The sequence below is a fragment of the Orcinus orca genome, chromosome X (assembly GCF_937001465.1).
Source record: "Orcinus orca chromosome X, mOrcOrc1.1, whole genome shotgun sequence".
In the NCBI taxonomy this organism is placed as follows: domain Eukaryota; kingdom Metazoa; phylum Chordata; class Mammalia; order Artiodactyla; family Delphinidae; genus Orcinus; species Orcinus orca.
In genome coordinates, this window is record NC_064580.1 from 17702943 (window position 1) to 17716228 (window position 13286).

At 40.9% G+C, this 13286-nt stretch overlaps 1 protein-coding gene across 1 annotated transcript; it reads left to right on the forward strand.

Moving 5' to 3' along the window:
• Positions 1-12055: 12055 nt before the first annotated feature.
• LOC101277233 (pancreatic progenitor cell differentiation and proliferation factor-like) lies at positions 12056-12528 on the forward strand. The gene has a single exon (XM_049704770.1). The coding sequence runs from the start codon at positions 12140-12142 to the stop codon at positions 12473-12475; it is 336 nt and encodes a 111-aa protein (XP_049560727.1). The 5' UTR covers positions 12056-12139; the 3' UTR covers positions 12476-12528.
• Positions 12529-13286: the final 758 nt, after the last annotated feature.

Consider the following 13286-nt stretch of genomic DNA (forward strand, 5'->3'; position numbering starts at 1 on the left):
TTGGTACATCGCCCTTCTCCCCAAGAAGCCCTAGGAGTATGGAGCATATAGACTGTTGCTTTTGCCATACCTGCCCTATCCCATTAGGAATGTACATTCCTTTTTAGATTCAGTGCCTTTCCAAATTTTCATCAGAGTCAGTTAAAAACACACATTAGAAAAGATTTAGGGATGCTTGATTAAAATGTTTCTGCTAAGAAATCAAAGGTGGTACTAGGTCCTAGACCAACTGGAGGTAAACAATCAGAACTTACGGTCAGATGATTCTGATAAAAGAAGCATAGGCAATGGAAAGTAGGTGGGAGGGGAAACAGGTTAACCTCTTTATTCTTGGTGATGAAGACTTCTCAGTGCAACAGCATGTCAATTCCTAACTTCCCTTCTACTTATAATTCCATGTAGGATTTGGGTATATAGTATAATTTTAGCAGGTCATAAAATTTTCTATTTATAGATAGGAAAGATGTCATTTTTCACCCTGATAGAATATGGGAAATGAATATCTCTGAAGTCCCTATGCATAATGAAGAAAAGTAAAAGGATAATTCTTGAGGTGACGCATTACAATGTTTTTATTTCCTTTCTATTTTCTTTGCTTGCCTATTCTTGCAAATAGTTGATGACGCTTTTCTTGTCACTATTCACATTAAAATAAATCTTTATCATTCTATCTAGGGACAGTGAATAATTTTATTAGCTAAATAAACATTTTAGTCATCAGTGAAACTTTCCAGTAGCAAATCAGGTAGATTAGATTGTTAGGTCAAAAGAGAGCACACTGTAATAGCTGTCACCACTATGGAAAATTTCAAATAATGACTATTTTTTCTTTTTTAATCTTGACTGCTTTGGGGACCAAGTACCAAGTCCACCCACAGCTATTGTCAGGCATATTTCTTTTTTCATCAGTAATGAGGAGCAATCATTCCCTTGCCTAAATTTATCATCTTAGAAAAAGATCTAGAGATTTCTGTTGCAATGTTGAATTCCTGGTGTTTTATTGCCTTCTTTTTGAAGTCTCACAGCTTCTAATCCATGCAGGACTTCTAATCTTAATATTAAAAGGGAATGTCTAGATTTTCTGAACCTAAATATTTTACTACATTGAATTTCCTTTCCTGTAAGGTTTGATTGTTAGGATATATGTCTTAAAAATTCCAGTTTGCCCATCTTTTATGGTTATCAGTCCGTGTAGCTCATGAGAAGAGATGGTTATATCCATAAAAGACATTGTGCTCTTCTTGGCTAGTGGGTACCTTGAATTAAATATTCCCTGATCTAAGGTCTGACCATACTTAGATGAAATTGTATTTAAGCTGAATGGACATAAACATTTTTATTTCCCCAGGCTAAGTGCTGTGATGCATAGCAACACTGTTGTAGGTTGGGTTTCCTGGGAAGCAGATCCTGAAATGGAGTTTAGTGGGCAAGACATTTATGAAATAGTGCTCCTGGGATCAACACATTGCCACTCAATTTCTCCCTCTGTACAATTCTGCTTCCCTCCCCTCACTAGCACCCACATTTCATTAGCTTGCATAGTATTTAAAACAACATACCTACAATTACAAGTGGAATAAACAAACTTGAGAACAGAAACCCAACAGATCTTCTCTTAAGTATACAACTTATGCTTAAGATGGAAGCTGAGCTGCATGGGTGGACTGGATGTGGGCATTCCATGTATCATGGGCTTTGATCATCCTGTTTTACAGAAGGAATGATATGGTCAGTTAGTCAGTTAATGGAAGACTTGTAAGGGGACTTCTACCTCCACTTCAGGCAAACTGTTATGTCTTCATGCTTGGATACAATATAAAGCATGCATAATACAATTTTACGTGTCTTAAAACATTAGTAATTCGAGACACTAATGAAAGAAATTGAAGACACAAATAATGGAAAGATTATCTGTGTTCATGGAGTGGGAGAATTAATACTGTTAAAATGTCCATACTACCCAAAGCAATCTACAGATTCAGTATAATCCCTATCAAAATTCCAATGACATTTTTCACAGAAACAGAACAAACAATCCTAAAATTTGTATGGAATCACAAAAGACCCCAAATAGCCAAAGTAATCTTGAAAAAGAAGAACAAAGCTGGAGGATCACATTTCCTGGTTTCAAGCTATATTACAAAGCTTTCATAATCAAAACAGTATGGCATTAGCATAAAAATAGGCACAGAAATCAATGGAACACAGAGCCCAGAAACAAACCCATGCATATGTGGTCAATTAATTTATGGAAAAGGAGGCAAGGATATACAATAGGGAAAGGAGAGTCTCTTCAATAAATGGTGTTGGGAAACTTGGACAGCACATGCAAAAGAATGAAACTGGACACTATCTTATACCATACACAAAAATTAACTCAAAATGGATTAAAGACTTGAACGTAAGACCTGAAACCATAAAACTTCTGGAAAAAATCATGGGCAATAAGCTCCTTAACATTGGTCTTGGCAATGATTTTTTGGATCTGACTCTAAAAGCACAGGCCACAAATGCAAAACCAAACACTGGGACTACATCAAATTAGAAAGCTTCTGCACAGCAAAGGAAACCATTAACAAAATGAAAAGGCAACCTACGGAATGGGAGAATATTTTCGTAAATCATATCCCTGATAAGACAATAATATCCAAAATATGTAAAGAACTCATACAACTCAATAGCAAAAAACCAAAAGAACAAAAATTAACAAGCAAAAAACAAGCACTCTGATTAGAAATGGGCAGAAGATCTAATCAAACATTTTTCCAAAGAAGACATACAGATGACCAACACGTTCATGAAAAGATGCTGAACATCACAAATCATCAGGGAAATGCAAATCAAAACCACAAATGATATATCACCTCCCATCTGTCAGAATGTTAGAATGGCTATTACCGAGAAGACAAGAAATAACAAGTGTTGGCAAGGATGTAGAGAAAAGGAAACTTCTGTGCACTGTTGGTGGGAACGTAAATTGGTACAGCCACTATGGAAAACAGTACGGGACTTCTTCAAAGAAAATTAGAAACAGAACAGTATGATCCAGCAGTTTCACTTCTGGGTATTTATGTGAAGAAAGTGAAACACTAACTCAAAAAGATACATGCACCCCCATGTTCACTGTAGCACTATTTATAATAGCCAAGATATGGAAACAACCTAAGTGTCCATCATTGGATGAATGGATACAGAAAATGTCACACACACATGAATATTATTCAGCCATAAAAAACGAAGGAAATCTTGCCGTTTGTTACAACACAGATGGACCTTGAGGGCATTATGCTAAGTGAAATAAATCAAACAGAGAAACACAAGTTCTGAATGATCTCACTTGTATGTGCAATCTAAAAACTAAAACCAAGCTTAATAGATAGAACAGATTGGTGGTTCTCAGACGCAGGGGCTGGAGGGGGCATGTGAAATGGGTGAATGGAGTCAAATGGTATGAACTTCCATTTATAAAATAAGTAAGTCTTGGGGATGCAATGTACAGCATGGTGACTGCTGTTACTAATACTGTATTGCATATTTGAAAATTGGTGAAAGTAGATCTTAAAAGTTCTCATCGCAAGGCAAAAAATTATGTAACTATGTGTGGTGATGGATGTTAACTAGATTTATTGTGTGGTAATACAAATGTTGAATCATTATGCTATAACATATTAGTTTCAGTGTACATGTCCATTATACCTCAATAAAAGATTAGTAATTCCTGTTTTGTTATTGTTAAATTGGAATTCATAGTCAAGTGGATTCTAGTATCTGAGGTGGTCATGGGGTAGAAGTAAAAAAGAGAAGGAGCAAGACACTTCATGGAGAAAAGCAGAATGGGGTAGGCTGATGACTGGGTTATGCCTCAAGTTTCACACTGAGTTGGGCAATAAGGCAGAAATGAGCAGGCTCTTAGGGCTGGAAAGACCTTGGCGGGGATGGGGGAGGGTGTTGTGACTGGGGGTGTGTGAGTGGGGTAGTGGTTTGTGGTGGGGGTAGCTTTCATTTTTTTTTGTTAAGACTTTACTTTTTAAGAGCAGTTTCAGGTTCACAGTGAGAAATAAAATATTGCCTGCCATATCAGTAAACAAAGGATGTCACAGTCATCAGCTACCGAGGCCAATTGCAGCCAACGCCTACAGTGAGCGGGTGAGCCCTGAGGGAACTCAGGAAGGAAACAAAGAATACCTGCCATCTAGCAGCCATCGGACTGCAGCCACTCCCCACGGTGAGCCCTGAGGAAATGCAGGATGTGAAAACACAGGATACTGGCCCCAGATAGCTGAGATGCATATCAAAGGAATGATTTCAGTGAGCCCAGAATCTTGCATCTTCCCATATAAAGAAAAGTGCTAAATTCCTTAATTTGAGATAATCTGGTTTTCTTTAATTAACAATAATCTTCTGATGTTCAGACTACCTGCCTTTTGTTGCAAAACTCCTGTATAACCTAGCTCCCCGCTCACCCCCTCGGAGCAGTTTTCTCAAGGTTACTTGAGATACTCCCTTGAATGTGCTGCGCTGTTCAGGCAATGATGCTGTCAGTGAGATGGGCGGGGAAGATGGCTCCATTAGATGGATGAGCACTCACTGTTTGTTTGTTTCGGTGAATTTTTTAAATTCTGAGAGAGGTGCTTTCCACAGCTCTTTCCTTTAGAGCTTTCCTTTTCACTTAGTGCCCTCTTTGAGTCATCCCTTTTTCTAGTTGGCCAAGCTTCAAGTTATTAGCATAGTATTTCCTCTGTAGTTAGTAAAGGTATATTTTTGATGGGTTCATTTTATCCTCCTCTTTAGCAGAGTGAAGCAGTACACTCACCAGAGGCAAAATACCAAGGGTGCAAAGAGAAGGGGCAGGGGTGGGGTGAGGGGAAATGAGGCATGGTTAGGTAGACAAGGACGGGAATATTACTGGGTGCTCAACTATACACGCCAGGCATTGCATTTACTTTGCCTCATTTAACCTTCCCAAGAACCCTGCCATCTAAGTATTATCTCCATTTTACAAGAGGGAAATGAATCTAAGAGCATTTAAGCAACTTGTGTAGGTCACATAGGAAGCACCACGATCATCTGTCGCAGATCCAACATTCTAACCCAGGTGGATCCGGCCTCCCACACATCCTCTTCCACTACAGCAGGATACCCTGGTTAAGAAGCCAAAAGCTGAGAGCCGGGTAACTCATGTATGTGGGGCTGAGCAACTGACAATGCCTCACTTAGAGGCACTGAAAGTCTAATGCTTCAAAAACACCACTGAGGTTAAAGTGAACAAATTTGCAGAACTGAATTTGCATGAAACTTCTGCAAATAAGGTTGAAAGACCAAGTACACGGGTATACACCACATTCAATACTCCTTTTTCTTGAATTATTTAAGGAACAAGATTGGGGGCTGGTGGTATAAATAAATACCCAGGCAAATAAGAGAAGGCAGCTTTCACCTTACAAAAGTTATTCAGTGCAGAATGATGTGTCATATTTTGAACACACATTAAGTGATATTGTAAAGGTTACTGGAAAAGGGGTGATGATGTCAAAGTCACTGTCAATGGCTCTCTTATTTCAAGGAACATGTGACATAAAGTTTAAATAAAAAATAATTTTGACCTATGAAACTTGGAGTGAATGTAACTTACACCAACCGGTGTTACTCAAAGAATGGTCCCTGCACCATCACTAGCCCACAAACTGTTACAGGTCTGTGGTAAGCGCAGGGATTGAGAAGATGCATGTAGAAACTTCTTTAAAAATTTGAGATTACTGTAACACTGTGTGATCGGTGCGCTTACATTTTGTATGCTTTTTAATACTTTCCTAATAATTTACTTTCATTGTAATTTATAAAGTTATTGGTCTGTGACAATAGCTTGAGAAGCACGGATCTATGTGACATGTGAACTACGATATTAATTAAGGTCTATCCTAGTGCATATTAAGCCATATGAAGATGCATGGCTTCTGTATCTGATTCTTTTATTCTTTTTCGATTTTATTCTTTAAAGAAAAATGAGTGCTGTTAGTCACATATTAAATCTTCTTTTGTTGACTGACTCAGTCTCAGATGTGATAATACAAAGTACAGCCATGCTGGTATACTACAGGCAAAGATGACGGGTAAATTGTTCTCTGTGGGAGGCCCAATGTATTTCAGAATAGAGAAATAACAGCTCAGTGCATATTCTAACAAATATAATCATGATAGCCTTAATTTAAAAAATATAACACTTGGATATTCTGACTCTTAAACAGCTCTTTGTTAAATGCCTCGAATGTGTTACTGTGTTTGCCTTGAGCTTTTAAAAGGAGTTTTATTTTTATCTTGAGTCTGCCTGGAATACATACTTCATATTTACTTCTCTAATTTCTTATATACCAGCGAAAGCTTTCAGTATTCATAAGTAAAGCCCTTTGCTGTTCAACTATAAACAGAATTTGGTGATTTCAAATGACTGTTTCAACCCATAGCCAAGTGGTCCCTAATGATGTTTAGAAATCTCAGAAGTTGTTCTAAAATATGTCTGCACCATTGACAGGCCTAGCATCAACCATTTCTCTTGCCATAAAATTCTGGAGCTCTCAGCTGCCATGTTGTTCTAGCAGCAAGTGGGCTCATCTAGGGCTGGGGCAGAGGAAGATGGCTCATCCAGAGGCCAATGGGTCACAGCAAGCTCTGTGGTTGCTGTTGTCCAGTTACGAAGATGCCCAGCAAGGTCATGGGTCAACCACTAGTTCTACCTCTGGGCCATTTTTTGGGGGGTGGGGTGGGGTGTGCTGAATGGCTTGCAGGATCTCAATTCCCTGACCAGGAATTGAACCCATGCCACTGGCAGTGAAAGCCCTTAATCCTAACCGCTAGGCCACCAGGGAACTCCCTCTGGGCCACTTCTAAGGGACATGATGTATCACTCTTTTGCTTAAGGCCTTCCTTTCTTTTATAAAGCTTTCCCCTTCTTGAGGGGTTTCTCCCAAACTGGTGGAAGGGTTGGATGGGGTCTCCTCAGCCCCCCATTTGTTATCATTGAAAGCAAGCACTTAGTTTCTTTGCACTTAAAGGGTCTTTCTTGCCCCAGAACCCAATGCAGGGCACTACCCAGAAGGGACAACCACTCCTTCTTAAATCCCTGCTCAGTACTTGTCCTCTTCTGGTCTGAAGGGATCCCTTCCTCTGTAAACCGTCTATTAGTGCCTTTGATTTGTATGTTCTCTAACTAAAAATAATTTGGGGGCTTCCCTGGTGGCGCAGTGGTTGAGAGTCCGCCTGCCGATGCAGGGGACACGGGTTCATGCCCCGGTCCGGGAAGATCCCACATGCCGCGGAGCAGCTAGGCCCGTGAGCCATGGCCGCTGAGCCTGCACGTCCAGAGCCTGTGCTCCGCGATGGGAAAGGCCACAACAGTGAGAGGCCCACATACCACACACACACACAAAATAATAATTTGGTGTTCAATTGACATTGAATCGTTTTGATCGGTGATAACAGCATTATTTCAAAATAGATATATTTTTCCAAAAATAGTCCACTATTTATTGTTTCTTGTGAGTGATAACAGTATATTGTAATTTAATTTCATTTTGCATGGTGTATATTTTTATAGTACTCCTTTCTAATCAGCTTTATAGTCTCTATTAACATTTTAATGATGAAATCATGGTAAATTTACAGGATATGAACAAATTAACAAATACTGTGGTACTTGCAGTATTTTAGAAATAGCTATAACAGCTAAGAGTCAATGGACATATTTTTTTTAATTCTCTGGAAGGGAGCATATGAAATGTGATTATACATTGAACTCTGGTCAGACTTAGAGTAAAGGACACAACTGTACAGAAGATGCGTGTCAATCATGCGTCCTACTTTTAACAGTCAGAGCACCCTGGTAAAACAGTTTCTGCCCTTCAGATTGTCATGTTTTATTTACAAGATCACAGTGTGGCATACTTAGCTGATATTGCTTCAGGGACTCTGGGATCTGAACACATGAAGACATAACACAAAGTTTTCTTTTAACCAATGATCTTTGTAGTCTCAGTAAGTTTGCCTGGTGTTCAAAGCCACTGTAATTTATATGGAATCTGTAAAACAAATCAACTCCCTAATTTAATTCAGCAGAGGAAAAATGTGTGTTTAACATGTAGTGATCCAAGTCAGCTTAGAACATTATCTTTGGAGAAAAGCTCACAGTCATATTTTTTTCCTCTCACACTGAAAGGTCCAGCATTTTAAAATCGAAATTCCTCAGTTTCCTTGAACAATCCTTACACATAGTATAAATAATTGATTTCAAGGATTTACAGAGCCAGTTAGACTACATATTCCATGAGTTCAACCAGTGTACATTATTCTAATATTTCACGGTCTTTCAAAAAATTCAACGATATGAAAATAAAGCGTTCTTTTTCCAGAATAGAAAATAACAAACTTGTCACCAAAGTATTTTTTAGCTGAAGTAATTGATCACAGGGCGATTTTTTTTTTATCTCGGCCCTTTCTAGGAGCTGTATTCTGTGATCATTCTTAAAAGCTTCTACTGTGAGCATTGTTACTTTAAATGGCCTGCTTGCTATGTTTAGCTACAAGATGCTTGACAAAGAACAGTGCACACACTTGATAAACTCTTCATAAATTTATTATCAGGCAATATCTATTTGTCAGTCCTTGAGTCATTACTTTTGGCATCAAGCTAAGATTCAAATCGAAGGTGAACATAAAGCCTCTGCAATTATTTTAAATGACTAATATATATCACAAGGAGGGGCTAATGAGAGTAAATGAAATAACATTTGCTGGCAATATGATTGCTTGCTTTTATAAAACCAAGACCAAGTGGTTAAAATTTAAAGTTGATTAGGATCTGCTAAACCATAGGTGAGTGAGTGGTGTCAAATCTAGATTAAAAACTACTGTCATTGAATTTTTCTAAATATCATTATAGAGTTTATACAAAATTTAATCAAGTTTCTCATTTGCAGTTACTGTTAAAATTATATTCAAATAATATTCATTGACTACCCTTGTGCTAGGTACCACTGAGGATATGATCTAATGCTTAGCAAACGGAATTTTAAATACATGGTTGTGATCATATGTTTAGTAATCTAGGGAAGGGACCGAATTCCTATTAAAATTCAACTCCCAACAAGGTTAGATTTGGTGGTTTCAATAAATCACTTTACAGATTATTGAGCTAATGTGGTCACAAATCATATATCATCCACCTCCACTGGTCTCTGCCCTCTAGTATATTAAATATAATTGGGAAGACAAGATATAGACATGAAAAGTTAAATAATTGTCCTAGACAGTGATATAAGGGCTATCACAAGGAAATGCATAATTGAATGTCAAATGACGCCTCCCATCTCTGAACCAGTGACATTTATTGCTGTATACAGAAGAGATCAAGCCAAGAAGAGCTACAGAAGTTCAGAGGGGAGAGAGAGAGGAATGTGATCTGAAGTGCACAGAGACAGTTTCAAGAAGAAGGCAAGGACTGGAGATGGCCCTTTAAGAGTAGGTGGACTTTGCAAAGATGAAGAGAAGGGCAAAATGTGTCCACTTAGCTCTATGGTTTGAACCTGGGTTCTCAATTCTATTTCTGCTTATTTTATCTTTGGATTATTCTGTCTACTCCTGTGGAAGACTCTGCCCACTGCTTAGCAAAACCCTCTTATTTCTGGGCTAGACTACATTTCTCAGTCATGTGTGGCCATGTGGCTGATTTCTAGCCAATGAAATGAGTGGAAATGTATTAATCATCTACTGTTGCATAACAAATTACCCTGAAACTAAGCTGCTTAAAACAACAGACATTTGTTATCTCATACTTCCTGAGGGTCAGGCATTCAGGAGTCTATTAATAAGGTGGTCTGGTTCAGGGCCTCTTATGAGGCTGCAGTCAAGGTGTGGGCAGGGCTACAGTCACCGGAAGGCTTGCTTTGGGCTGGAGGATCCACTTGCAAGCTGGCTCACTCACATGGCTATTGGTGGGAGCTCTCTGGGCCCCTCAGTGGGATACTTGAATGTCTTCATCATATGGCAGCCAGCTTCCCTCAGAGTGAGTGATTCAAGACAGTAAAACTCAGTCTTGGAAGTCACACACTGTCATTTCTGCAATATCTTATTTGTTCCACAGGTCAATCCCATTCATTGTGGGAGGGGGCTCTGCATGATCATGAAGACCAGGAGGCAGAGGTTATCTTGAAGGCTGGCTACCAGAGGAAGTGCTCTCTACTACTCTCATGCTTCGTACAGAAAGAACTCCCACGTGTTGCTTTCCCCTGCCAGCTGGCTGAAATGAAACAACTCTCAGGGCCGCTTGGGATGCACATGTTAAAGGTAGTAGGACCTCCATCAGCTTGGGTCCTGAATGACTACGTGGAGGAGAGTACCCTGTTGACTCGTTTACCTGTCGAGCACTAGTTAGTGAGCAAGAAATCAAGTTCTGCTGCATTTGAGCCTTTGTACAGTTTCAGGTCTATTTGGTTCAGCAGTTAGTCCAGCCCAAGCAGCGTACGTCCCATGCAGTGAATCATTACAGTGCCTTCTATTGAAGTAAAGTCAAGCACCACAGAATGTTGAGGGAGTGAGGGGACTGTCTCTATTACATCCCTTTGTCCTGTGGCGCTTTTTAAAAATTTAACAAGTATCAACTGAGTGCCTACCACATGTCAGGCCTTGTTCTAGGTGCAAGGAGCACAGCTATAACAAAACAAAGCCCTTGCTTCATGGGGCTCATATTCTAATGGACTATCCAGTGGAGGCCTCTTGATGAATGCACCAAACAAGTTTGCCAATGTTCCCATTCAGGGGGTTAAAAACTATAAAGGCATTTGCTGAATCTCCCAATTTGATGGGGGCCTGATAGATTAGTGTTTCCCCTAACTGTGCTGTAAGCCAGTGCTAAGGTTTCTCAAGCTTTTATGTGCACATGAATCACCTGGGGAATCTTGTTAAAATATAAAATCTGCTGCAGTAGGCCAGGGGTGCCGCCTGACTGCATTTCTAACAAGCTCTCAGCTGATACTGATGGTCCCTGGGTCACACTTGGTGTGACAAGGTTCTAAGGAACACTAGTTACTGGATGTTAAAGATATCCTATGTATAAAGGATTTCATGTTCAAGTAACTGAGACGATGCTGCCCTCATTCCTGACTGCTTTCTAATTCCTGCTGCCAGTGCTGTCAGAAGCCTAACAGTACTTTCTACCTTGTGTTCTGTGAGATACTCCCCTATCTTTATATTTACCTCTTAAAATTTAAGCCAGTTTGAGAGAATTTCTCAAATTCTCTCAACTTCTCGCAATATGTGGCCCTCAAAAAACCTCGAGTAAAGGCCAAGAGTTTCAGGTACAGGGAATGAAGGAGAAATGGAGCCATGCTGCAGAGATTGGGGACAAAGCCAAAGCAATCAAGCTGCAAGAGGAACGTGAAGCAGATTTCCCAAGAGCCTGAAATATACACCCTCCTGCCCCTCCCAAGCCTCAGTTTCCTCACTGATTACATTTGATTCTCACAGCAAATCCTTTGGGATGACCTGCTGGGATTTCATAACACCGAAAGTCTAGGCACATGGCCATCATATTTTCTTCTGTAAAATATTACCTGCAACCAGGGTTTGGGAGAATAAAGTGGGATAATGACCAAAAGCAATTAGCAATTTACTGGCACTCAACAAATGTTAGTTACTGGGAACCCAGCTATATTTGAGAAGAATTAAACGATTTCCCCCCCAGATAGAGGAGAACTGGCTTGTTGAAAACGGAAGAAAGATATCCCTGGAGAGTTAGTGAAGGGCACTGATCAAGGGTGCGAGAGGGAGTGGGGATAAGGGAAGGAACAAGCACATCCACAGCTCATCTGAATGCGAGTGTCTTGAACGCACTGGAACCAAGATGATTCTTGAAGGAATATCCCACTTCCACTAAATAGTAGTTTCTTACCAAGAAGAAACAGTTGAATTATTCTTAAAGCATACATGTTCACATTATTATATGATAAACTTTGTCGGTGGAACGGCCACCCGCGGTCTCCTGCGCAGATGGGCTCCGTGGCCTAGCGCCCTGGTCCCCGCCGCCCGTGATCGCGCTCCCAGTCCCGCGAGGGGTCGTCGCCGAGGCTTCTCCCAGCCCACAGGCAAAAGCATGGCAGCCATGCCCTCCAGCGGCCCACTCGTGGCCACCCACGACTACTACCGGCGCCGCCTGGGTGCCACTTCCAGTAACAGCTCCTGCGGAAGTGCCGAGTGCCCTGGGGAAGCCATCCCCCACCAGCCCGCTCTCCCCAAAGCCCACCCAGGACACGGGTGGGCTAGCTTCTTTTTCAGGAACTCCACTCTCCCGTTCATGGCCACAGTGTTTGCGTCCTCAGAGCACTCGGAATCTGCCCAGGCCTCCGCCAGCACGATCACCTATGACCTGGCTCGGGAAGCCGTGGGGAAGCAGCAGCCTGGCAAAACCAACTGTAGGCCCCCGTCCTGAGTGGCCCCCAACAGCTGCCAGGCTTCCTTCCAAGGCACTAAGCTCATCAGAGCCCCCCCTTCCCTCCCGACACTAAGCGGGCTGCAGCCAGCGGAAGCAGTTGTTTTTTAATATTAAAACAGCAAAACACCAAAAAGGAAGTTGAGAGGACCCCACTCCTTACTATCCAAGCCACACAAGAGCCTTCCTGACACCCCAAAACCCTGTGCCTTGCACCAAGTGGAAAATAAACTCCAAGGAGCCGGCAAAAAAAAAAACAAAAACAGTCAATCCTCTACAATTCAAATGTCCAGGTGAAGATTATAATCTTCACATATTAACTATTTTGTTTACGTATCTAGAAGAAACAGCTCAATTAATATAAAAACATGTTTAGTAAAGATTACATAATAGTTTATCTGCTGTAGCTTAACTCCCAAATATTCAGTTTCAGTTTTCAAGTATTAACTTTATTTTCCATGCTTGTGTATCTTTGTATCCCCAACTTCTCAGCAAAGAGAGAGAGAAGAAAAAGGACCTAAGGTGTTCTCCAGGACACATCCTTGGGGTGACAGTGATGCGCAGCAGGACCCTGTGGGGCTCCTGGGCACAAAAGCCTTTCTGTGTCCCCCATTCCTTGATTACAGGAAACCGGCTTCATTCAGCCTCCACGACCTTCCCTGAGTGCGGAGGAGCAGGTTCAAACAGATGCTAATTAGGGAAGGGAGGGGATACAGAGACAAGGGAGGAACAGTCAAGAGAAACAATAGTGTAATTTTGGGGCTGGGTCCTGGTTCCCCCCAAGGGATACACACACACTGTAACAGTATCT